This window comes from Agelaius phoeniceus, chromosome 5, assembly GCF_051311805.1.
Source record: "Agelaius phoeniceus isolate bAgePho1 chromosome 5, bAgePho1.hap1, whole genome shotgun sequence".
Classification (NCBI taxonomy): domain Eukaryota; kingdom Metazoa; phylum Chordata; class Aves; order Passeriformes; family Icteridae; genus Agelaius; species Agelaius phoeniceus.
Window position 1 is genome coordinate 20850253 of NC_135269.1, and position 26890 is coordinate 20877142.

A 26890-nucleotide genomic window follows, 5' to 3' on the forward strand; every position below is an offset into this window, starting at 1 on the left:
TTTTAGCATGACAATGATTTTGGTGAATAAATAGATGCCCTCCATCTATTCCTGAGGGTTTACATGTCATGACAGAAAGTGACTTTTGTGCCTGAATGAATGTGTATGTAAATCATTTTATGTCAGTAGCTTTACTTTTGCCCTGCACCATAAAAATTCACTGCTCTAAGGGCTTCTGCATAATGGGCTTTTGGAGCCCAAGCAGTTCAATTGCTGGAAGCTGTATTTACAAAAGAAATTCAATCAGCCATCAATGACACTTACAGCATCTTGATGCTGTCCCTTATTTTGGCAATTGACAGTGAAATCCCCTTGCAGGAAAAAGCTGTAAATGTGCTGTCTGTCTCCTATATAATTTGAAAGCCAATATTTAGGAATTCTGAGATACCATTAGGTACCATTTTCTAATAATTTTGTGTAGGTTTAGAGTAGTTTCTTGGAGGCTTCTTTGAAACTTTCTTGAACTCTACCTTGAGCAATCCTCCTAGGTTTTTCTGTAAGAATTGTCCTGAGGTGACATCGTAATCAGCTTGAAGACATTCAGAAGGGCTAACAAGGCCCACTTCTGCATGAGTCATCAGTGACATTGTGTTACAGATGTTGGTTGTCTTCCAGCTCTGCACATGCAGGCTGGATCTTGGAATGTCCCCAAAACGATGTGGTGGTGGCAGCAAAGTTACCATACTAGCTGAAATTATATTGGGCTTCTCCTTTCTTTTTATCCAACGTAGGTGTTCTCTGCCTGCCGGACAGCTTGAACCTTCACAAGGACCAGCAAAGGTCAAACAAGCCCGGGGAGGTGCAGATGTTCAGCCAGTCGGAGCTGAGGACCATCGAACAGTCTCTACTTGCCACACGTGTGGGGAGCATCGCTGAACTCAGTAAGTACCAGGCTGTTGAGAATGTTTGGATTTCTTTCCTTGAAGTAAAGCAAAGCTAAGTGCATTGCCCAGTTCTGCTGAGGAGAGATGAGGGGGCTGCATAATTTTGGAGATGTTGGGCAGATCTGTGTTCATGCTCCATTGTTAGTTCATGAAGCTGAAACTATAGGAGGAAAGAAGTATTGTGCAGACTCATAGCAATGCCTATGGCTTGTTTGCATACATTGCTCTCAGTTTTAAAGGTGAAAGATGCTTTATTCCATCTTTCCTGTGTTGTATTTGAGAGCACCTCTCAGCCTGGCCAGATTTGCAGGTGTCTCTTGTATTGATATCCTGTCTCATTTCAGTGGAATGTCTGTTTTATGATGGGCAGGCAGAAAGCTGAAGGCTGCAAAAAGTAAAGGAAATGTTGTCACATCTTTAAGGCAGATCTACTTCATCCTTTGTTAGAGAAGATCCTTTACCTGCCTTTCCTTCTCCAGCCCTACAACTCTAACCTGCAGCAGAGGAATTCACTCCTGAAAGAATAATTGTTTGCTCTTAATCAAAGAACTTTTTGAGAAATACAGGAATCTGTGATACTTGTCAAAATTTGAAAACTTGGCTTTTGGCACTAATAAATGGTAGGAAGCAAAGGTCATATGCATCCTTATGTGACATGGAGGTAAAATTACCAGAAGTGCTTTATTTATACTTCTTTTTTCTTAAGAGAGAAGCATTCCAATCACCTGTTTGTGGTCTAGTTAGATACAGGAAGCTATGTGTGGGAAAACAGAATTATTCAGACAAAAAAAGTGGGTTTTTTTTCCTGAGGTTTGTGAGAAATACTATCAACTATTCTTTTCCTGAGGTCTGTTACGAAATTTTGGGGAGAAATTAAAAATACTCAAATCCATGAAGATATAGCCTACCCAACCTACTGCTGTTCTTATTGATGAATTGTGTGTGCATGTTTTTAAACTTCCTGTATCAATAGGAGTCTCCTCTGTAGCTCCATCCTATTATCATGGTTCAGTTCCTCCTGTTCATGGGCCATGATGTGGGTGCACCAAGGATGTTTGTCTACAAGACACAAGGTGAATTTCTGTTTTCAGCTTGCTAATTTTAATTTGCTCTGGTGCAGCATCAACAAGCCAAGAGCCTTAGTGTGAAGTGTTGCTCCGTCTCTGGAATCAGGTGTTTGGTGTTATTCAAATGAAGTAATTTATGCTCATTTATTTCACGTGCATGAAACCCACAACAGTACTGTCTGTGTGCCAACTAAATTATGCATGATACAGCTCTCTTTCTTACAGTTCATATGGTTGGGGTTTAATATATAAGTAATTTGTGGGTATTTCATGATGGGTGGGGTTTTTATTCTGGATTTTTTTTGGACCTTTGTACTCAACCCAAAAAGCCAGATTTCTTAGATAGAGCACCTCATCCCATATTACAGTTTGAACTCTATCACCTCTAAGTGTCCTACCTTAGATTCAAATGTTTGGTTGGTACATCTGTTCACTGCAAACAGAGGCAAAACACTCTTCAGGGTGGTCGGTTGGAAGAACAGAGCGCTCCAGTGGGAGTTGGATGCAGCTGTCAGAGAGGTTGGCACATCCAGCAGGCTGGTAGCCCTCCAAAAAGCCCTGTGGCCAGCTCGAGGGATTCTCCCTGGCTGCTGCAAGCAGATGCATGTCAGGGAAGCAGCAGTGGGAGGAGCAGTAACTGGCAAAGCTTGCAAGGCTTGATATGCTCAGTTGGGCAGAAATCGGTGCTGTGGAGCAGTTCCGGTGCAGAGTTCAAAACCGAGCTGTGAAATGTGGAAGGAGTTGCAGCATGTTGGTGGGCAAAATGCTCGTGAGTTTGGAGGAAAAATCATGAAGTGGGAGGAAAATGGAGCAGTGAGGGATACAAGTAGGTTTGCTCTTTGTTCAGTGCTTGTGTGTCTGTCTGTGGCATCAGGAGTGGTTGTGAGCCAGAGGTCACAGCAAAACCTCTGCCATGGAGGTGGGTGGGGAACCACAGCATGGGGCAGAAATGCAGAGCAGTGGAGAGGAGGAGATGGCAAGAGCACTTGGGAATCATAAAAGCATGAAGGCAGAAGGCAAAGGAGGATTTATTATTGCCCTGGTGGTGTGAGGGGGATGGACATTGTGGAGAAGAGGATATGGCAAGCCATGGAGAAAGTGAGGTATGAGTGAAGGATTGAATAGGGAAAAGTGCCTGCTTTTGAGGGAGTGACTAAAGGTGATGAGGGAGACTCTCTGGATAGGAGGGAATTAAGAGGATAGCACTTGAGAAGATCATGAGGAGGAAGGAGGAGTTGGCAACCAGAAGTGGATGACAAGGACAGAAACTCGGCTTGCGGACCAGCAGAGGAAGTAGTCCCCAGGCATGTGTCTGCATTTTCCCACCAGCTTGCAATGTCCCAGGAGCCAGCATTTCATTTCTGTTCACTTCAAAAGAGCACAAAAACAAGGGCAAGATTAATCTTGTAATAAAGCAATTTAATTTTATCTCAGGAAAAAAAAATATTTAAAAAAGCAATTCTAATTGAATGAGATTTCCTATAGTTTATTGACATGAATAATTAAGGTATTGTAAGTACACAGAATAACTGGAATTAACAAGTGTCTGCGTGCAGAGGAAAGGCTTCCCCTGCTCTCAGTTCTACCCAGCATCCTTGCATGGAGCAATGTGACCAGTTGCTGAGTTGCTGGAGGCTTTGAGACCAGGGAATCAGATCTGTCCCATGGAAGACAACAGCTTGCAAATGAGACCTGTGTTCTGCCCAGCACCTGTATTTCTGACATCTTCTTAGTTTCTTTACAGTCTGTCCTAGATGAAGAAGAGATTCACAGGGTAAAAAGCCTTGTATCATATGGTACCTTTACCTTGCCCTACCCACGATGGTCCTTGTGTGTGTGCACCCTTTGTTTTTTCATGTATTGTCAGTGTATTAGAAAAGACCATTCAGGTAAGCTGGGTCTCCCTGGGTGTGACAGAAGGTAGGAGAAAACTGGGGAAAGGTGGGATGGCAGATACAACCAGATGGGGAGGGCAGCACCATCTGGTGATGCTGCCATTGAAGAGTCCTCCTAGTCAGGCAGGTGCAACTGGACTCGTGGATGCTGCCCTGGTCCTGCCAAATCCTGCTTGCCTGGTGCTTCTGCTCTTATCTCCAGGCTCAGCAGGCAGCAGGCATTGGTCCTCACTGGGACAAGGCCTGGCTGGCAGTGGCCAGGTGAGGCAGTGCCACTGGCCATGGGGCTCTCTCCAGAAAATAGGAAGAAGAGGTGATGTTGCTGACTTAGGGGGAAAAAAAAGGGAGGTTTTGTCTCCAGGACTTAGGAGGAGAATGTAAATAGACACCTAATTCTGCACCACAATTACAGCAGTAATGCGTGATTCCAAGGCAAAGGCTTAAAAAATTAATGTGCAACCTTATTCATTAAAATATAATGAACATGGCAGAAAGTTAAGGAACAACAATAAATCTGGTCTATATTATACTGGCATTTAGTATTCAGCAATTGTAATTGCCTACTACGGTGTGTTTTAAAATAACGTAATTTCATTTGAAATGCTTATTATATAGACAACATTGGGAAGAACTGAAGCACAGCAAAAAATAATAGGATTTTAAACAGTAGCCTGACAGTATTTCACTGTTGAATTTTAGAGAAAATATTTCACAGGACTTTTGTTTTTCTTTTTATTCCCCCTATTTTTTTTTCCTTGAAGATTCCTGTATTTCTATACCTGACCTAGCAGAGAAAGGGAGTAGATCTGTTTGGGTTTTTTTCAGAAAGTTTTTGGGATTTTCCTAGATTTCTAGTACATCTCTTTCATTTCTTCCCTTTCAGATGTAAAAAAAATAAGTAGACTGAGTAGTAAAAAGACAGGAACATTAGGGAGAGCTTTTTCTGTGGAGAAATCCCATGATACTGCGTTTTGACCTTTGAATATTTTTCCTGACTTCTTTATATGCATGTTTGCAATCCACAAAAATTTATGTTATATTTGACTGCATAATGCTCCAAGACATCTATTCATCATCCATCTAAAAATACTGCCGCTGGCTTGGAGACCAAATGCAGAAGGAATAAGGCTCATAACTGAAGGTCATTGCTGTTTTTGGGGTGAAGGAGGACCCTCTTTCTCTTGAGTGTGCACGCAGCTGGTGAGAAGGCAGAGCAGAGCCTTAAAGTGCACTGGGCACCAATCCTGGCCCCAAGAAATACTTGTCCTTCACTGCCTTGGGGTAAAGACTGTCAAGGTGTTAGTGTCTGATGTGGGACAACCACCCTGTGCTGACGTGTGTTTGTAGGGCTGCAGACGGCTGTGTGTCTCAAGCAGCACAGGGAGATAAACCATGGCTTAGGGTGTCATCCAAAACATCTCTTAGTGTATGTCTTCAGGTTAGAGCAAAAAACTGTTAGGGGCTTGTTTTGGGTGCAAAGATGGCCAGTCTGCTATGGCTTTCCTGGGTGAGAAGTTTGCCATGCAGACTTGTGCAAACCTCAGTGACTGGTGCTGGTATCGCTCTGAGTGTTAACCACAATGAATAATCATTTTCATTTTAAACTGTGATAATCTGAAGATATGATTTAACACTGCTAGTATCAGAGTTTTTTTGCTTTTGAATGGTGTTTAACTTAGAGTAGTCCCTAGATGTGATGTTCAGGCTGGTATTTCCTTCCTGTCACCACTCAGGTCTCAGCAAGGTTTTCCTTTTTGCCATTGGAAAAATGCCACCCTCTATCCCCTTTTATCATTACCCAGCATCCTCTTTTTGCATCCACAGTGCTGAATGTATATATTTCCAAAATAAAAGCCTCACAGTGGATCTTGGCAGCCTTTTAGGGATGAAAGGAAGGGTTACTGCTCAAGTGTAAGTAGGAATGTGATTGCACATACTGATACTGTTTTTCATTTCTCCTCGCAGCCTCAGCTGAGGAGATGATGAAAGTCTGCGTCCCCTCCCTTGCCTTTTCATCTAGTCTCAATCCTCTACAGCCAACAGGAAGGAGCACTGCAGAAGTCATACAAATGGATTCATGTGCTCTAAAGAAGAGGTTAAACCTAGGCTTAGAAGCAAATGCCAGGGTAAAGGTGCTTGCTGGAAGTGTGGCATCTGAAGGAGTGTTGTCACAGGAATGTCTGTTAATTTACTGCCAGAACAAAAGCCCTGTTTGTCAGATGTATTTCTCAGATTAAGCAGCATTTGTAGAGTAAGACCAAGCTTATTCCCTGTGAATGGTTTGGTTCATGGAGCACAGTGCTGAGCTAAGCAGAGGTACTAGCCCAAACCTGCCATTCAGATGGAAGTGCTCCCTTCAGTATAGTGTTTGGCCATAGACTGACAGCCTGTGTATCACTTCTCCAGATACAGTGATGCTTTTCCTGGTTTTCAAGGGCCATCCACTGGGTTATTGCCCAAGGTCTCTAGGTCCTCACTCACCCACTTTCTGGGTGTCCAATTAGCAACTCCTCCTTGCTGATATCCACACATCATCCAGTCTGTGTGTAAAAGTTAGAAGTTGGTGAGATGTTCCTCAACAGAGAAAGTTCCCCCCTCAGCAGAGAACAGAAAGCAGATGAATGTAGTGCTTCAATGGTTAAATGGTAGGTATTTTCTTGGCTCTGTAAGGGCTGCCTGGTTGCACGCTTCCCTAGCTGCTACCCCCTTCTCCTTGCTGCCCTCTCTGAGTGAGGGACTACAGCCTCCATTCACTGTCTGCATCTGTGTACAGGAGGGTTTGTGGGCTGCTTAATAGTCCCAAACAACATCTTGCTTTTCTTCTCTTCCCCCTGATACCCACTGTCATCAGCCATAAAACAATACATTTATTTATCAGGTGAGATGAAGTATGAGAGAGGATAATTTGAAAATACCAGGTTACACCCTACTTTGATTTCCCTGCTGACCAAAGGAGTGGATTTCTGTCTTGGGTAGCAAGGGCAGTTTGTCTTGTTGCTTGTCTGGATCCTGAGCTCCTCTGGGAGTTCTCTGTCTGCCTCCATGGATGAGACTCAGCCACCATTGCCTTTCCTGGGGACAAGCCCAGGGTGATTTTGTTCCTCCAGGGCTTCCACCTCTTGTGTTTAAGCCCACTCAGGTTTGCTGCTTAGTGGCAAAAGGCATCGCTGTGGTGGCTGGGGAGGGCTGGAGCTCAAACCTCCACCTGCCTTCCCCAGTACACCAATGTGAACACCAATGTACACCAATGTGAACTCCTGCAGAACTCCCCATTGTACACCACATTTGAGATACAGACTCCTGTTCCCTCTGAACCCCTGCATCACAGCACACTTGGGATTCAAATGGCATTTTCCTTTCTCTGCAGTCCTCCTCATCCCTGCTGTGCAGAGCACAGGCAATTCGTCAGGTCAGGGTGAGCACTCTTAGCTGGCCTGCTCAGCCATTGGGGCTCTCAAATTTTGTTTAAGGACATGGGCCAAAGAAAATCCAGGAATGATGGTCCATAAGGCAGTGATATTCTGCAGAGTGAAGGCTCTGCATTAGGTTGGCACATGAATAGCTCATCCGAGTCAAAGCTTGTTTTATTTGAAATTGATGTGGCTTAAGGGGAATCAGACACAAACATCAAGCTTGCCATGTCAGATTGGAGAGTCCAAACGTGCAAGTGTTGTTATAATAGGTATGTGAACTTGAGAGGATTTAATTATTATTGTGGCTTTTTAATGGGATATATCCAATCCTAATTTATCAGTCTTCAAAGGCTTTGCAAATGCTAAATTGCATGCAAACACTTACTCTGTAATATAAATAGAAGGTTTTTGTGATGGTGGGGTAAGTGAAGATAAAAAGATTAAATGATCTGTGGGAGGCCACAGAGAAGTCACTGCCAGAAAATGGGCTGCTTGCATCCTGGTCCTGTCTTCTCAATTCTGAGTCTGAGGCCACAGTTCCTTCTTTTGCTCTTGTGTGGAAGAGATTAATAGCTTTTAAGAGAAGAAAAGATTGCCTGTGGTAGTAGATAGGGGCACAGTGTGGGACAGCAGAGATGGCAGAGTTGGGGAAGTTTCTGCAAGGTGAGCTCAAGGATGAATTTGTTGCACATTGGATGTCCCACTGTGGGTTATGGCACCCCAAGCACACCCACAGCCTGAGGCAGCTGGAATAAAATCTGGAATATGCAGTGTGCCAAGAACAGCTTTTTATGTTTGAAGATACTTTGTGCTAGGAGCATGCACACTGTGAAATACATTCTGCACACTTTGTAGTGTGCAGCCATCCTATCTCTGTGCACACTCCTTTCCTGGTATAGATGAGTAGTGTTCAGTTAGCAATAGAAAACCTCACAAAAAATCATTTGAAGACAGGTTTTACTCGAGTAGTTTTGGCTCAGCTGACTTTTGAAACGTGGAGATTGATGTACCACTGGAGAGAGAGGATCGTGGAGGAGCAGTGCAGCTGGAATTGAGAGTGTAGGGATGGCTTGGGTGGCTGAGGGTGACCTGGCACGGGAGACAACAGCTCATCTGCTCATATTCCCCTGCAGTTGTGTGCTGACAGGTGTGTGCACCAGTGTGCCCCTTCGGTGCGGAAACCAGAGGGGCAGAGACTTAGCTACACTCTGGGAAGGATGCAGAATGGCTGTGGCTACCAGCTAGAAGTCTGATTAAATAGACCATGGTTTATTGTCAGGATTATAAATTCATGTTTCCAATACAGTCTCCCCAGAGCTGGTTGTGAGCAAAACCATAGATCCAAGACTTTTGTATTGAAGTGTGAAATGAATCTAGGTCAAGAAAATTAGTTTTGCACCTGGCTCACATGCTTGTAAGGGGGGAATCTACTGACCATGACATGAAGTTGGCATCTAGAATGCAGCTCCCTGATGCATACTCCTTCTTTTCATGGTCTGGACAGGACACAGGAGGTTGTTAAGGGCTCTGAAAGACAGAAACAACTCTTGCCTACAGCTATGGCCTGCTCTTTGCAGGAGGAAATATTCACCCAGGAAGCACAGCGAGGCAGTAATGCTGTTGCAATTAACATGCCCCACTGCAGGGCATGATTCTCAAATGCAGACTACACACGCAGGAGTCAAGGACAGCTGGAAGGATGACCAGACCAGCGTTATCAAACTGATGGGTGCTGCCTGCACAATGCTGTCTTGCTAAAAACATGGTCTCCTGCTGCTTCTCGCAGTGCCCCAGCAGGGCACCAGGTGGGAAGACAGCTGCAGTGGGAACAGATGCTCCTCTCTCTCCCCTGGGTTTTGAAGGAAAGACACAGGTCAAAGAACTGTGTGGCTCATTTCAGTGTACAAAGACATCATTGCTAAGTTGTTCTGGTAGTTTTAGGACATGCTTTCGGAACAAGAAAAACATGAGGTAGGTGTCATAAGGAGGGGCTGCGTAAGGATCTGTCTATGTCATTCACGTCAGGGCTGTGGCTCTGCAGGCATACCCTCAGCTGAATGGTTTTGGCTCTGGCAGTTGTTCAGTCTGAAAGAAGTTAGGCTGCTCCTAAGCAGGTGGGATAGCATAGCATCATCAGGTTCATCATGATAGATTGGAAAATCCCACAGGAAGCTTCTCAGACATGGGCATTGGGTATCTGTCATTTTCTTTCTCTTCTTTCTTTTTTGCCTTCCTCTGTCCCCCCTCCCCAGTACAAAATTGGAAACAGATGTGTTATTCTTTGAACACCAGGCTCTAACATAGTAAAAGCAGTGATAATAGCTTTTACTGAAGCCAAACAAAGTTTTAAAAAAAAAAAGCTTCACTGGTCACTGCAGAGAGGACTTAGGCTGAAGCTGTGCACTTGCATGCTGTATGTTGTTGTTATATGTTATATTGCACCTCCATGCAGATGGGAGCAGCTTTAGCTTTACTTTGCCTGTCACATCATATCTGTGGCTTGAAGTCGGTGAAGCTGTTCCCTAAATATTCAGTGTTGCCTTAAACCAGGCCCGTGTCACAACATGCACATTACATAATATTTTCAATCTTTAAATCAAATGTATGCGGACCTTGCATTCACCAACCGTGCTGAACTGAGAGCAGCAGCAATGGGCGAGCCCCGCTTCAGATACAGGCAGGGGGAAATGCTGGCAGCTGCAGTGGCAGCTCTGCACACACTGTGGTGCAGAGGTGTTTTCCTGGGTTTTTGGTAGCTGGTGTGCGAGGCACAGCCTTTCTCCTCTGGGCTGATGAGATCCAATGTGGATCCACACTCCTGGAGCCCTTCCCCATCTGGAATCAGGGCTGCAAGGCAGTGTCAGCCTGGGGCTTGCTGCTGCCTTTGCTGCCCTCTGGGAGCCTGTCCTCTAGTTGTGGCTTCCAAGCTTTGGCAACAAAAATGTCCTGAAATGTCCCCCCGCTTTGCTGTTCTTTTTCTTTTTTCTTATGTTTACCCTGCACAGTGTGATGTTTTCATCTCCCTGGCTGTGCCAGTAAAGCAGTTTGTGCGTTGGCTCACTTGGCTTATGATGCATAAATTACAGAAGTTTTCATTGAGTTTAATTTTAAAACAAAATAAACTTGGCAAGCTCTCTTGTCAGGCAGATCAGCTCCCCACTCTGTTCTTCAGGTGGTGGGACAGGATGAGAATTTGATCAGTGGAGAGCAAGGCAGGAGGGATTCCTGCCAAGTCCCTTGGGTCCTGATGCCACAGCCATCAGGAGCCTCCTTCATGGAGTCACAAAGTCAATGCAGCTGCTGGGAATTTTATTTTAGATATATTCTTTCTGGAAATGGTGCACTGAGGAATTTATTGGCCTTTCAGATATGTTCAGCTGATACAGCTGAGACATATTTTCAGGGCCAAAAAAATAGCAGAAAAAGCCAGCAGTGCTGTGAGCAGGTAAGCTGCCCTTGCAGAGCCTTTCTGTGCTGAGCATAGCCCTGAACAGCAGAGGTGGCTGACACTGATGAAGGGATAGCACAGACTTGTGAAGAGGACTTGTCTTTCTGTGCTTGGCCATAAATTCAAGGTTGCCCTCATTGTTCAGATGTAGCACAGCTTTTACAGCTGGCAAGGAGATCATGTGTAGTTTGGGTTTCCAAGATGAGGCTGGAGTTGGCTGATTGCTGGACAGCAGACGAGTGAGTCCCATCATGAAGCTGATTTCACATCTGTGGGCTTTGGGGTGCCTTGGAATCAAAGAGAGTTTCAACTCTTGGTACATTCTTAGGAAGGAAATGGAGAAGCAAAAGCATATTAACAAGGAACAATAGAAGGAGCAAAACCTGGTAGGGGTTCAAGACAACACGCACATGCACACCTAAAACCAGATGTTGCACTGTGCTACATTTTACAGAGTTTGCCTAAGTGCTGGTGTGCAGTGTGTGCATGTGCCTGTCAGCTTCCCATGCCTTCCTGGCCCTGATCCTGGAGAATAGATATGCTAAGGCACAGTCTCTGCCCTGGAGAATTGTTGCTGTAACTGGATGCGGCTGAAGGAGGCAAAGGGCACTAGGGCATGTATCGGATTGTTCGAGGCTCTGCTGTGGAATAGAACAGAGCAGTGATTCCTGTCCTTCCTCTACAGCTCTGCCCAGCGGGTAGCAGTATAATGGGGCTTTTTATGCTTGCTTACTGTTCTCTGTGAAGCTCAGTGTTTTTCAGGTATTGATTATTTAGGCTTTGAGTTGACCTGAAGAAGTAAGTCAAATTATTGGTAAAGAAATCCTACAATAATTGTTAATGTAGAAATTATTTCAGTTGTGACCAGAGAAAGCATAGCAAAGGCAAAAGAAAGATCTAAGCCATCAGTTCTTGGTATAATGTAATTAAGTGAGACTTAAATATAAAAAGCATTAATTTAGCTTTAATGGTATGAATTAGTTTGGATTTTTCAGGAGGCGCTAGAGGAAATACAGCATAAAAGGATGAACTCCTTGTCCTATTCATGGATTGGAGCTTCACCTTTCAGCAAGACTTGAGTTCCTCCAGCCTTGCATCAGCAGTGATGCTTAGCTGCCTGTCCTGCTCACATCATTCTTGCTTCTGCTTTCCCTTCTTATTCACTGTGCAGCTTCCTCTGGTCCTGGGCGTGTCACTGAGGTCACATCACTCCAGCGCTCAGGGAGGAGTGGGATGAAGTAATGCTTCTGCCAGAATCTGGGCCGAAATTTCATCCTAATTTTTATTCATCATTCATGACAGAAGTCAGAGGCATTCTCTAGAGCCTGCTGTCTCAATCCACTGAAATGAGACTGGCTATGTGCTAAACTTTACCCACATTCTTCAGTGCTGTAATGGCTTGGGTTTGAAAGGCTGAATTTAGTGTGTGTCTCCCTTTTTCTCTGCCTTTGCTATTATTGTTAAAGCTGCATGTTGCAGCCAGCATTTCTGTGCAATTTTTTTGCCTTCTGGAGAAAAAGGGGGAAATTTAATATCAACAAGGCTGCTAGCAGTTAAATTGGTCTGTGCTAGACTTGGCAGTGCACATTTGCTGTGACTAGAGTGAGCTGAGTGAAGGAGGTCCCATAGTTTCCTGCTGCTTCTGGTTGTCTGCAGATAGCCTTGTGCAGGACTGGGGCGTCATCTCAGAGGTACATCTGTTTCTTCTGCAGACCTGATCCTGCATACTTTCCACATGCATAGTTTCTCTTGGAAATTATGAGCATGCAAGGCTGCAAGATTGGTCCTATCATGGCAATTTCCTGGCAGAGGGAAAAGATGGAAGCTATTTTTAAATGAAAGCTTGAATCAGAAGAATATTGCAGAGTGAAGCAAAAAATATGTGTCAAAACCCTGAAATCATGGACTCTGCAGTTTCCTCATGCCAGTGGTTTTCTTCTCTTCATGGTTTTAAGGCTATGTTTTTGGGGGATTGGGCTGAGATTTTTAAGTGAGACATTTCTGTTCTCCCTGGTACACATTATCACTGCAGCAGCAGCATTTTCTGTGTGAGTCAGGCTGGAGAGAGGTGTTCAAAGGGGTGGGACTTTGCAAAAACCTGTAGTTCAGCCATGCACATGGTTCTCCTTTAAGTTTGCTCAGGAGTTCATTATTTATCCCCCCACAATTGGTTTTATGCTCCTACCTTGGTGTGTACATCTTAAACTTTTTCTTCCAAATTTGTGCTCAGTGGTCACTTGGGAAAAACAAGTAAGAGAAAGTGTGTGACTTCTTAACAGTGGAAAATTATGTCCTCTTTTTCTCATCACTTGCTTTTGTATAGCTTAAGAATCACCCAAAGGGCTCTTGCTCAGATTTTAATTTAAAACAAACCAACTGATTTGATTCGAGATCCTTATTTCCCCCAAAAGCACTCTCAGAGTGATTTGAACATGTGAAAAAAAGGCAGTTTAAACCACAATTGTTTCCCTGCCTTTGATAGAGTGGTCACTAGTCAATAGACATAAAAGTCACTGCCTCGGAGAGACTTGCTTTAGTTAATTAGTTACAATCAGTGTTGTGCTAAGAGACTGCACTGCTGCTTGCCCATGTATTTGCTTGGCTTTGCTCATCCCATTCCACATGTTGTGGTAGATTCCTATATCTGCCTTGTGAGGGAGGGAGTGCCCCAAAGTAAATTGGTGTAGGGGGATGATGAGAATCTTCCTCTTTGTCCTCCTCTGTGCTCTGGAAACCTGGGGGGCCAGGTGAGCCTACTTCATAGGTTTTGTTTTTCTGCTAACATGAAGTTTCCAGGCCTAGCCTGGACTTAAAAAATTAATTTTGGTTGCACATTCATAATATTATCTTTTAGCAATATTTCTCCCTTTTTTTTCTTCACCCGCATGCTCATTCACATCCTCCTGCAGTGCTTTGTGTGTTATCTGACTGCCTCCTTCCTCATTCCAAGGGGCTGGATTTCACTGCCCTTCTGACCAGGAGCATGCAGCTTCTGGTGGCACACTGCATGGTCATTTTTTGGGGCTGAGGGGTTTTGGTGTCCTCCAAAGGCTGCTGAGTAGGTAACTGTGATCCTGGCTCAGCATGCCAGCTCTCTTGGTGGTGCTGAGATGGGCCAACCTGATGTTGCCCACACCACCATCTTTGCAAAAACACGTCTCCTGCAGGCCTTTGTGGGCTTGTTTGCAGCCTGGGTATGTCACACCACACCACGTAAACCACCAGGAAAAGTTCAGCCTGGTGATGAGTAACGCCCAGAATCCTGTCCTACCCCCTGCTGTTTGCATATGTGAGGTTAAATGGAAGGGAAGACCACCCCAGCCTGCCTTTCAGTTTGCAACTCAGGAGAGGCAGCTGAACAGCCTGGCATTCACCTGGCTCTTGCTTTTTTTCCAGGTGACCTGGTGTCTCGAGCAATGCACCACCTGCAGCCCCTCAATGCCAAGCAGCACGGGAATGGGACACCCATGCACCAGAAGCAGGGATCCTTCTACTGGGAGCCAGAGGCCCTGTACACCCTTTGCTACTTCATGCACTGTCCACAGATGGAGTGGGAAAACCCCAACGTGGAACCCTCGAAAGTCACACTGCAGACTGAGAGGTAAGAGCCTCTGCACGGTGCTTGGTGTCGTGGTGAGGATGTTTTGTTAATAAATCAGCCTGGCTGGCTAATTGCTAATTACAGCCTGCATGCAAGAGGCCGTGGAGCAGTCTGCTTCACTTTGGGATCACCTCCCTGAAATCCGCTTCTCTCCCCGAAGTGCTGCGTGGCTGAACCAATATATATCAAAAGTGACACCCAGTGGCTACAGACAGCAAATTGGTTCCAGATGTGCTTGGGAGAGATTTCCTTTTCCTTTCGTTGTTGCTCAGCTATTCTGTGTTTTGGAAAAGAAAATGAGAACTTCTATTTCTGGCCTAGCAGGTTTGGGTTTAAATGTGGTTTTTTTCCCCTGCGTGTTAATAGGGCTCAGCAGCTGTGACTGGGGAAGTGGAAAATGAATAGAGTAGTGTGTGTAGAAAGGAGAAGTCATTAAAGATGGTGGGCTCCTGCCGCACTGAGTAACGGGGCACAGGAGTGACCTCGGGGCTGCCCTGGCCAGGGATCTGGCAAGTGCCAGCTGTGCTGCTCTTGTCCCTGCTCTAGGGATGGGCAGGGCCGGGGAGCTGTGCCTCTGGCCCTGTCCTGACTCAGGGTCTGATGTAAGGTGAGAAGGAGACGCCTCTGAAGCTGGCAGGCTGGGTGGCCAGCCCAGGTGGCAGATTGCTGACCAAGAAAATAAATCCCTCTCCCAAGAAAAGCCCAGCAAACCCTCTTTTAAAACATGTCTCCAGCTGTGTGCGAGGGCACACTCTGCTGCTTCCCTGCCACACTTTCACCAGCCCTAAACCAGGCAGCCTCAGTACAGAGATGAGAGGAGTGGCTGGTTTGATGCTGGATATGAATTTTTAGGATGGGTATTGTGGTGATGCAAATGCAAAGCTGGTTTGTCAGGCTGGGCTCCACATTTACATCCCAGAGTATGTATGGCAGTATACATGTGAGCCAAACTCTGATCTGCACATATGGGGCTTAGCTATTGTTGCAGGATGAAGTCTGCATCTCAAAAGCAGGATTTGAGGGTCTCATTGTGTGTGTACTTGTAAATGGTATATAATATGATATCTTAATTAAAATACTTTTTTATTAGTTGCAGAAGAGCATACAAAATGAAATTCTGGCATTAATGATGTTACTGGGAATTTTGCCATTTGCCTTTGGATGGCATTTTGTTTCTTTTCAAGTTTGGGTCGCTCTGTGAGCATGTTGTCACTTTTTGTTCTGTTATTTCCAAAGTATGAAAAAAACAAGGAGGGAAATGACAAGCATACAGAATTTTCTCTATTTTTAAAATTGTTTTTTATTTCATTATTTGTCATCCAGTCTTGCTCTTTTAGAAGGCCTAACTCATGTCCAGGAGCGGTTAGTATGCACAAAAAATTTTTTTGAAAATTAGAATATACTCTCACCTGATCTGTAGTTCTCATCTGTGGGAATAATGCCACTGGAACCAGAGGAAATAGAAGGGTGAATAAAGCTAAGCCTCTGGTTTTGTAAGATTTCTTCAGACTGCTGTGCAAAAGCGAAAAAGGGTAGGAATATTTGGAAAACAACTCTCAGCATTTGTTGTAATAGGTTTTCCTTTCTCTGAGGTTGCCTTAATACATGTCCTCTTCATTAGAGCCCTAGAAATGCTGATTATTTAAGGCAATTGTTCTTCCCTTTATTTTGAGCCCTGCTCTGGCAGGGTGCCGTCGCTTGGCAGGGCAGTGACTGAGTGTGACGTGCGGCGAGGGCCAGAGCAAGTACTCAGTGTTATTGCCAAGAGCCTGTGGTCACCTGGGCAAGGAGCAGATTCATCTCCTGCTGCCTAATCAAACATGCATTAGTACTTAGTGCCGGAGTGGGAATGGTGCAGGGCTGAGTGTGAGCCTGGACATTCCCATGGGGCTGAGCTCTGGAGTTTCACCAGCTGGATGGAACCACCCTGTGCTGCTCGGGATGGAGAACAGTGAGGCTGACTTATCAGTAGTGCTCTGAGGAGCCTTCCTACCCATTTCCCATATTTTGTTTTTTTTTTACAGGCAGTCATGCTTTGTGGTCCATGATGTATCTCTGATGGTTTTGTTTCCATGATGGGGTTTTGTGAGTTGCAGGGAAATGGGTTTGTTAAACATGACACTTTTACGTGCAAAATATTTGCAAGATTTGTGACATATCTGTTGCTGTATTTGCTCTCCAGCTGCAGCAATTACTTTTATTTTGTAAGAAGCCCAGAAGGGAGCAAGAATGTCCAGGCATCTTTCCCTATCCTTGGCCTCTCTGTGTCCCTGCTGGTGCAGAGAAGCCAGGACAGCGTGGATCTGGCTGTAGAGGCAGTATTTTCATGAAAGAGGGGTTGTCCTTGGCTCTCTGTGAAACCAACCTGGCTACTGTCTTGGCCCCCTCCTCCCTGACAGTGCAAGCCTAGGCTAGAGAGGATTCTGTGATGCAGCCAAAGAATTCTCACAGCACTTTCAAGGCTTGATGGCACCATGAAACCATCCTGTTCTTCCTACTCATCTCTAGCCCACCTGGATTTTGGCTCTGAATCAGGCTGAGCTGCAAAGGCTGTACATGTCCTCCTGTGCAGAGGCTGGATATGAGAGGGGAATCCAGTATGGTGGCATTGCTGCCTGGCTTGGCACTTTCCAGCTCAGAAAACAGTACCTCCCTCAGAGCCTTGGGGGACACATAAAAAGGGATTTTTACCTTTGAGTAAATCCGGCACTTCGTTTCTAGGGAGCATTTCTCTGTGTTTGCTCTTCATGGAATTAAAGAAATGAGAATGCAGTATATTTTCAATCGTGTTTATCTTTACAGAAAATAAAAGGGAAAAATTATTATATAGTGAAACTCTTGTGGTGGGGGGAACTGCTTTCATGGAAGGAGGAGGAGTGGAGAGTGGCCAGAATTGCTTAGAAAACCTGGAAAATATTCCCCACTTCCTAAATTCTGACAAATCCAACAATAAGATAGATGCGTGATCCCCTTCCACCCCAAACTCATATTCCTTCAATCTGGCCACTTTGGCTGAGACTCTCTGGTTTTTTGGCAGCCAGTTCTGCTGACCCTGGATACCATGTAAAAGGCTATTTTGTCAGGCATGGAGGTACAGGGAGAGGGTGGACCTCTTTGTGGGGTCCCCTTTCCCTATTGCACCCAGCTGGGATGTGCTGGAGTCATTTATCTTGTGCTGGGTGTTGCCTACAAAAGCAGTGCTCCTCCAGTGCTTCCACTTGCAGGAGGCTGCAGATTATTTAGGTTTGTGATTCTTTTGCTTTCCTGGGAATTAAAAAAAAAAAAACAAAACCAAAAAGAACTGTAGATGAGGGTACTGTTGGTAAGATTTCTTTCTTGCAGCTTCTAGCTTAAGAAAAAGATCTGTCCCGTGGTTATGTTTGGCTTGTTAGCCCCTATAATGCTTCCAAAATTATTGCAAGTAATTTCTTAAGCACCGGAAAGTGCAGAATCTGTAGTAGCAGATTTGTGTGATGTTGTTTTTCCTTAAGTGGTTCCTTACCCACTTTTATCCACAGCTGTATTGACAAAGTCCTCATTACTTCCTAACTTGCTGTGTTCCCCATTAACAGCTCATTGAGAAGCTGTGGCTCAGCATCTCAGCCAGTCCAGAACCACCCATTAATTCTGCTCACAGGCAGCCAAGTCCCTTCTCCAGTGCTTCCTCTGCTGCTCCACCTTAGAGGAGCATTTTATCCCCTGGCAGCTGTTAGCTTTTCTCCTCCAGTCTTAATTGAGTTGATAGATATGTGTCTGGTTTTAACCTTCTTTTCACTTTACCTTAACTATTATTCCCTCTGTGGGGAGCAGTCCCTTAGGAAACTCCCATGGGCTGTTATTGCTTACTTTTCATCTTTCTGCCTGCCTTGCACGCTTACATGGACACATAGAGAAAAAGATATATGTTCCCTGCACATGCATACACCTGCAAATTGTAGATTGTGGTCATTCATTATTAATGGAAAGAGTTTGGGTTGCCTCAATTTTGTTTCTTGCTTTGAGTAGCTATTGGTGTAGCTGGCTAATTAATGTGATGCAGCTCCTCTAATGAGAGGAGTGTTCCATGCTATTAAAATAACTTTTAAAATAATTTTAACTCTTTCAGAGCATTTTTGTAACTGCTACAGCAGTTATACAGATTATACCTATAGAAAAATTTCAGTAAGAGAACTGGGGAAACATGTCTCTGGTTTAAATTATTCTGTGGTACAGACTCCCTGGCTAGGTTAGTCTCCAGCAAAGACCAGAAGAGAGTGGAGAGAGTGTGAAGAATGCTAATGAAAAACAACTAAAGCACTGGGAATATGGAAGCCCTGCAGTGAAACTTGAATGAACCTGCGTATGCAGAAGGGATTACACATGCTTGGTGTGCCAGTATGCCATAGCCCCATGTAACCCTATCTATTTTTATCCACTGTTTGATTGGAAACTTCACATAGTAAAGCTGTAACTTTGCTGAAGTCAAAATTGAGAGCAGGGTTGATTGGACTTGGAACCACTGAAAAGAAATCCCAATGCATCCTTACCTAAGTCCTCTAGATTTGCATGCTAAATATCAGACTTCCCATTTCCTAGAAATCCCTTCAGCAATGTTATTGGAGCTGCCTGCAGCATGTGAGATGGCACATGTTACAAGAAATAGTTCAGGCATTATTTGTGGCTTGGCTATTACATGGCAATATCCTTGCTGGGCTGGGTCTGTATTCTACATCTCTTTTATCAAGCTGGACTTCTGCTGTCCATGGGATGGCCGTAGGATTTTTTAAATAGAGGAAACTGCATGCAGCCCTGTGAGAACTGCATGGTATCCAGGCTGTTCTGTGCTGCACTCTGAATGCTGTGTGTCCTCAGGGATTTATGCCATTGCCAGTCGTGTCAAATCCGATGTCCAAACTGCCAGTGAAATATTCGCCTTTTGTGGCTGCTGGCTGAGTCATCACTTTGACTCAGTTGTGTTTCAAGTCTTGGCCATTAATGTTTTTAATGCAGAAGAGGTAACAGGGACAGCTCATTCCAGCCCCGGATGTGGGTTCAAAACCCATGATTTGCAGAACCCCATTTTTGGACTCTGGAGCACCAATGTCTTGGTGCACAAAAGCCAAAGGATAAATCCTTCTTCTGCCTAGGCAGGTCTCATGAGGCTCCTGTGAGAGCAGAGAGGTTTGATCCTTCAACCTGAACAAGATGCAGAACTTGCTACTTAGGTCACCCTTAGCTGGGCTTCTGGGGTGGCAGAGCAGCTGTGTAGTGTAGAGTGGCTGCATGAGCTCACATGGAGCATCAGCTGGCACTGCTGAGTTTCTGGGAAGGATTGGGACTGGCAGCTTTTTGAGGGCATCAAAAAGTATTTGCTCTCTCTGAAGACAAGTTCTTTATGGTGTAACTGTAAATGAGATTTGCACCCCAGAAACCCATCTGAAAGGCATGCTCTACATTGGAAAAAGCCATATTTTTTTATCGTTCAATAATGCTAAAAATGGACTAGCATTGGATATGTATTTTCATCATATGTTCCTAATGAAAACTTGTCAAAACTTAGGATGCTTTTCAATTCATATATTGGGATTTTCTTTAAAAAACACCCATGAGAACAAAAACAAACAAATGTAAAGAACTTTTTACAATGTTAAAGTTGCTGACTCATATCTGCAAGAAAAAACATCTCCCTACCTTTAGCTAGAAAGGCTTTTTTATGTAAAAGTACAGCCTTATGCTTCTGAGAAGCATCTTTAACTTTTACTTGGTAGCTTTTGCAAATTTAAACAGCAGCGACCTCTGTGTACCAATTTGCCTGTTGTATCCATAAAGGTTGGCAATCAGCAATCCTTGGCTGGAGTGAGAGAAGAAACCCCACACCTACAGCACCACCACCCTCCTCAGTAGCCAAATGATCCTGCAAACATCGTCTGAAGCAATTGTAGCAATTGAACCAAGTTAGAGAAAGATCAGGTCTTTTCAGCTGTGTCCCCTTCACAGCTGGGAAGCTGAGGCAGGGACAACAGGAGATAGCTGTGGGAATTCACATCCCAATAGGATTATGCCTCAGGGATTTCTCTCTTCCCATTGTGACTGTAAAGCCAGTCCTCTCCCTAAAGTTTGATTTAATACAGGCAGTGAATGAGTGCATGTGTGGGGCAAGGGCTCTGTTGGTGTCTGGAGAAGAGCAGTGTGAAGTGCCCCTGGAAATAAAGAGACTGTTGTGCTGCACTTGAAATGATGATTTTTTTCCTTGGAGCACTCTGATTGTCTGGGAATCTCTCATGTGCACTGATGAGCTCTGGGACCTGGAGCACACTGTAGGCTCTGCTGGGAACGAGGGGCTGGTGGCCCATCCAGGGTTTGTGAGCCTGTGTTAGGAGCATTCAAAGGTGATGAGTGTTCCTACTCTCTGTACGGGAGAGGGAGCAGCTGGTGAGGGGAAGAACTGCTGGAAATCAAGGAGAGAGTGGTTGTGTGTAGTGGCCCTGCTCTGGGCAGAAGGTGGACTGTGAATCTGGTCAGCAGCCAGCAGGAATTTTGCACCCTGCAAAGATGGTAGGAACTGTGAAAAACCAGGGCCAGAGATTATTTGGAGCTGGAATTTGTCAGAGTGCTGGCCCTAGTGCTTTGCAAATCTGGCATTGCAGCAGCTGGTGTCCAGACAGGAGCTTCATCCATCTTCTCACAGACCCATGCAAAAATAATGAAGCATCCTATTGCATTTTATGGTGCACAATTCCTCATGGTCTTCCACCTGACAATTTCTCCTGTTTACATACAGGTAGACTGCTACCATAACAACAATAACAATAACAGTACTACTACTGCTGCTAATAATAATGGAAAAGCCTGAGTTATTGCATATGCATGACAGGATTTTTAATACCTCAGTGTGCCAGCAGGCGAGGGAGGGGGAGTGGTGGGCAGCCCAGGAAGGCTGTGTGTGGCTCTGGAGGGAGTGCAGGTTTAGGGAACCCCTCTTATGATTAAATTTAGGCTCCCCCCTGCAACATCTGCTTTTCTGATGAGTCATTCTGTAATTCAGAGTGCTCTGGAGACATCAGCCCCAAAAAACTGAGATAAGTTTGAGGTCTGATGGTGTAGGGAGGGGTTGTTTGCCCCACTCTAGAGGGAGGGTGCTGGCAGGGAGCTGCAGTGTGTGAAGGCAGTGGGGAGAAGGACTTCTGATAGCCAACACAGTGAGGACTTGTCCATTGTGGGGCAGTGCCAGCAGGGTGTTGCTACCTGCAGATGTTTTCAAGGCATAGGAGCTTATAGGACCTTGAGCTGTTCAAAAATAGATGTGAGAGGAGTGCTGGGTGGCAGGAGGGAACAGGAGAGGATGCTGCCTGGGAGGAGGAACCAGGGATGTGAGGCTTGGTGGGGCACTCATAATTGTCTTTTCTGATGAAAAAGGAGAAGGCACGCCCCAAGAGGAGCCAGCTGCCCCCTTGCCAAGGGCAGGGAGACAGGACCCAGAAGGGTCCAACCCTTTGGGGATGTGCTTTGTGTTGGCCTTCCTCCCAGCTCTTGTGTGTGGGATGTGAGTTGCTCTGTGCAGAGACCTCTCCCTGCATCCTGATCTGGCATATTTTTCCATTTAGACATTTAGACGTGAGCTCAGGAAAATACAAGTCTGTGCCAAAAAGCTTTTTTTTTTTTTTCTTTTTTTTTCTTTTTTTTCAAGCCCTTACTTAACTTTAAACTGCATGGAATTAGAGGGTGGAGCATGCATTTAAAGTTAAGCACAGGTACAGAGAAGGGCTGGAGGAGGAAGTTAGAGCACTCACTCACCTGCAGCCCAGGTAAGGTGCCTGTGCAGCAGCTGAGCTGCTCTTGATTTCCCATATCTTTCAGGCAGAATCAAGCTGAGCACCATGGTTAGATTAGTTTAATTAAGGCATGTGCTTCCAAAGCATGTAACTAGGTGACTTATGTGCTCTGTGTCTGCTCTGGAGCACAAAATTACTGAATTCTCCTGATTGGTACCTGCCTTTGTACCAGAGATAAATCAGTGTATATGCCAGTGATGTGATGCATTTGGCTAACCCATTTTCACACAGTGCTGTTTGAAAAGTGAAATATTTCTTGCAGATGTCACATTGTCTTGTGGATTATCACACCCTTATAACTCTGTGTTCCTCTTTCCTCTTTGGCACACAAGCAGTATTTAAAAGAAAAAACCCAGCCCTTCACATGGTGCACAGATTCTTGGAGGGTATTTTTAACCTATTGCACTCAGCCATATTTGGTTCTCTTCTCAAAATACAAACTTCCTGACATGCTGAGATATGCAGTGATGATTTTTTTTCCCTCGGAAAAAGGAATGTAATATGTTGTGAGCAAACTCCATATCCTCATCTAGGGACTGAAATTGGACTTTATAGAAAATTTCCCTGCTTCTGCAGAACACTGATTCCCTTTCCTCTTGGGATTTATTGCACCAAATAGCCATGCTCATTTCTATTTCTCTGGTGAAATTTGCAAGACTGGGAAGGGGAAAAAGATGCAATTTTATAGTGCAATTATCTGAGTTCCTGTAAATATTTTTATTTGCTCTGGTCCTTACTGTGGTGGGGCAGATTTCTGAGTTTCTGTCCTGCACAAGAGGAGGAAAACGTGTGAACCTCTGAGCCCTCTGTTCAGCCTCAGCTCTCTGCTTTTCTGTTTGCCCAGCAGATGTTACAGGAAGGCAGTGTACAAGCCTTTCTTCATTTCTGTGATCCAAACTCTGTTCATTCTTGCAAAACATAACCTTGAATTGAGTTTTCCTTTAATTGTATTCCTAGAACCAAGTTATATCTGTAACTACATGCAGTTTTACAGTGTGATTTGCCTCTCCCCTTCTGCTCAGATGCTCAGCAAGTGATGAAAAAACTCTTACTGATCACTTTTCCCCAGGTATTTTGTACCTCAAAAGAGGGTCCCTTCAGCTCTGAAGATGACCTGGGAAGCAGTCACCTTCCAAGAACAAATACACCCCTGCTTCCCCCCTTTTCCTCCTCTAGCTCCCAGCACTCTCATGACAAATGAGCTGGGCTAGGAAATTGTTTTGTGTGAGCTGTGGGAGATGATCTTCTGTCCTTATCAGCCTCCTTACGTGGCCGTGGCAGGTCTGGGGAGAGCAAAAGCCTTGGAAACAAATGCAGCCTGGTCTTGAGGTGACAGTGATGTGTTGGAATAGAAAAACTATGGAAGTGGCAGCTCAGCCAAAGATGTCATATTTCAAAAAGAGGTTGTTCATTTACGTGCCTGTGAGATTTGGGAACCCAGCGTCCTAGGGAGAGTCAGTGGCCTCGGGGCTTCTCTGTCCTTCGGCACTTCTGAAGTCTCTCATCCCCCCTCAAGAATATTAATATCAGAGCTATGTAAAGCCAAGTCCTCAAAAAGGGAAATAAATGCATAAAGAGCTATAAATAGGAAAAGGATATTCCAGAGTCAACATCTTCTTAAATAATTTTTCTCAGGGTATAACTTTTTGAGGTAAAGTTGTACATTTAAAATGTAAAATATTTGCCTACTCTGCAGCTAATGCAGGCTTTTTTTCTCCCTTCCTCCATGAAAAGGGACCACAGAAGGAAAAGCAAGCAAGAGACTTGCAGTGACCTTCAAGGTGCTCAGCTGCAGTTATTTTATTAGTTTTCTTCTGAAACACGACTTGAAGCTATGGTTTTTACTTGTGGTTTGGCATCTTTCTCTTGGTTCCCAAATAATTCTTAGCATAGGTGGAGTGAACTATGTGCTGCGTGCTTCATGTCCAGCTTGGGCAGCTCTTGCTGGGACATGGTGCTGTCCAGGTATTGTGGAGTCAAGGACCATGTTTCTGATAGTGCCTAGACTTTGTGAGGGTGTGGCCCAGAATCCCAACATTGACTTTTGGGGGCACTTTCATATGTTTTTTTGGCAGAACAGCTGACACCCGAAAGTGTAGCAGTTTGATACTGCTAAAAGTGAGACCAAGCAGTCTGGTTTCTGATTTCTGACCTCGCTCACAGCTAACCTTCACTTTAGCTGCAAAATCCCCCACTTTCAGCACTGAGCACAAGGTACCCATTGCATCAGCAGGAGATGCTGGAGACTTCCTGGGGCATTCCCTCTCCATCCTTGGCATCTCAGTGTTGGGGCATCCCCTCTCTCTACCCAGGCCTGTGCATCAGCCAGAGCAGGACGTGGTCCTGTGCCAGACTCCTGTCCTCTTTTTGGGATCGCACCATGTGAAGGATGGGAGGAGAATTTGCCAGTTGGGTGCACTGACCTCATGGAGCCCCATGGATGAGCATGGCTCATAAATCTCACTCTCCAAATAGTCCTGCCCTGGAGACAGGATGAGACATCTTGATTTAGACCTATTTGAAAATTGCTGAGCTGGTTTGCTCTCCCATTCTTTCCTTATCCTTTTCTCTGTACATATTGACATTCTCCCACATATAGGCACACGCACACACCCTCACCCCCCTGCTCTCTGCTTGTCTCTACCTGTGACTGTGATGCTGCTCGTGTGCCTTGGCACTGATGTTTGTGTGCTCCGCAGGCCGTTCATCGTGCTGCCTCCGCTGATGGAGTGGATTCGGGTGGCGGTGGCTCACGCGGGGCACCGGCGCAGTTTCTCGGTGGACAGCGATGACGTGCGCCAGGCGGCCAGGCTCCTGCTGCCGGGAGTTGACTGCGAGCCCCGGCAGTTGAAGTAAGTCCCCGGGATGCAGATCGGCTGCTTTGTGCAGAATGTGTTTCTCTCTCCTGGGGAGCGGCGGGCGGGCACAGGGCTCTGTTGTTGCTGGGAGGCGCGGGGATGCTCCGGCGCTCACCGTGTGTGTTGCAAAATCAGCTCCTGGTATTTGCTCACATCGGTGGATAAGCTGGTTGCATAGTAATGGGTGCCTGACTATCTCACAGCTCGATCGAGCCCGCAATCTGCTCATCAGAGCTTTCATGGTGGTCTTTGTTTGTTTTTTTTTTCCCCTTCTTCCTATTAGGTTCTGCTTGTTAATGAGGGGCTGAAACCTTCTGCTAATTGTCTGATTCATGTTGCTTTGCTATAAAATACCGAAATGTAATTGGCAGGGTTGCAGATATTTTTCAGGGCTTTGTTTTCAGCATTAATGCTTAAGGGCACATTTAAAATTAGAGGTAAGACTACTTCTTAGAGTAAAATTGTATTTTTCATGCTAATGTCAACTCAAATTACAGCCTAGATAATTTGACTTTTTCATGTATCAGATGTGACCTTTTGGTTTTCTAATGAAGTCTTAAAGTATTTATTGCTAGGATTTATTTTTAATGTCTGTTTTGCCTTATTATTATGTACTTGGATAAAAGTATGTTCTAGGACTGTTCTGGAGTCAAGAATATGTTTAGTTTTGATGTTCGTATGAATAGGCATTCTGAATCTGCCAAAGCAGAAATGATTCACTGCTATTGTAAATATGTACCAAAACCCCAACTTCCAGCAGTCTGCCTCTCAATACAGCAGTATATGCATTCTTTCCTGCAACACAGAAAGCAGAGGGCTGATTTACATGATTGGCTGTGACCTGCATGGGAGCAGCTGCCTTCTCTTGACTCTGGCCTTGACGTGCTCTTTCACCAGAGAGTATAATACTTCACTTCCTGATCTACATAGGCTTTTTATAGTCACAGCTATTTAATTTTTAATTGAAAAAAATATATGGAATTTAAAAAGCCATATCATGAGCATTTCAGATTTCAAACCTTGGCTGTAATTGCTTCCCTTTGGTGTGCCCACCATGGCCCTCATTTCCAGAAGTGCTGCATTCTGTGTCCCTGCTGACATGTCAGGACATACAGATACAGGTACTACACTGTCTGAAGACCTGGTACTTGGATCTGAAAAGGCACAATTAATTTAATACCTCTCCAAGTATTTAGGTAGGATTGCAAATAAGGCAGTAATGTTTCTATTCCATATGCTCTATCTTAAAAATTAAGGTAGATACAGTAAAATACCTGTGGTTAAAAAAAAAACCCACAATATACAACCCAAAATTTTATTTTGATGGGGTGTGTGTGTGTGTGTGTGTGTGGGCATGTATACACATATGTATAAAAAAAAATCTTACCAACTGTTATACAATTTTAGTTTTTTATTAGGAAGTTTCAGAATAATTAGAACTTGTGGAGATTTGTATTATACTGCAGAAGAATGTGTTAATCATGGGGAACAAACCAGCACTTAAAGTTGCCATCAAGAATTAATTTCATAAAGAATACAAATGATAGTTGCCCTGCTTGTCTTAAAAGTGGGAATGAGCCTGAAGAGCATGGCCTGAGATTGATCAGATGAGAATGAAAAGGGAAAACTATTCCTGAGACAAATTCTAGATTTTAGAGACCAGTCTTTGCAGTGTGCCTGTATTTGACTGCAGGGGCTGGATTCATCCACTGATGTCCCAATATGACAATCTCTCTGCTGTGCTGGCAGATGAGTGTTTGTGTACCTTGGGTTTTATTTTGAGGTCTGTGCCTACTGCTGGCGTAGTGCAGCAGGTTCTTTGCGTGGCTGCAAATAAGTCCCTGGCTGCCTGTAATCCTGAGATCAAAGGGAAGACTGAGCTTTTCTGAAGAGCAATGTGAGTCATCAGGATG

The 26890-nt window shown here is 44.7% G+C and overlaps 1 protein-coding gene and 1 long non-coding RNA gene across 5 annotated transcripts in view; one reads left to right on the forward strand and one right to left on the reverse strand.

The window, feature by feature from the left end:
- ABTB3 (ankyrin repeat and BTB domain containing 3) overlaps nt 1-26890 on the forward strand; it is a 175146-nt gene that overhangs the window by 92819 nt on the left and 55437 nt on the right. For all 4 annotated transcript variants that reach the window (XM_077178496.1, XM_077178498.1, XM_077178497.1 and 1 more), the window contains exons 2-4: nt 732-881; nt 14104-14308; nt 24819-24971. In XM_077178496.1, coding sequence (XP_077034611.1) covers nt 732-881; nt 14104-14308; nt 24819-24971 — 508 coding nt within the window. The remainder of the gene's footprint in view (nt 1-731; nt 882-14103; nt 14309-24818; nt 24972-26890) is intronic.
- On the reverse strand, nt 877-24898 carry LOC143694108 (uncharacterized). Its single transcript, XR_013182338.1, has 3 exons — nt 24764-24898; nt 2350-3319; nt 877-1269 (listed from the first exon to the last, which is right to left on the reverse strand). It is a non-coding gene; the product is annotated as an uncharacterized LOC143694108 (long non-coding RNA).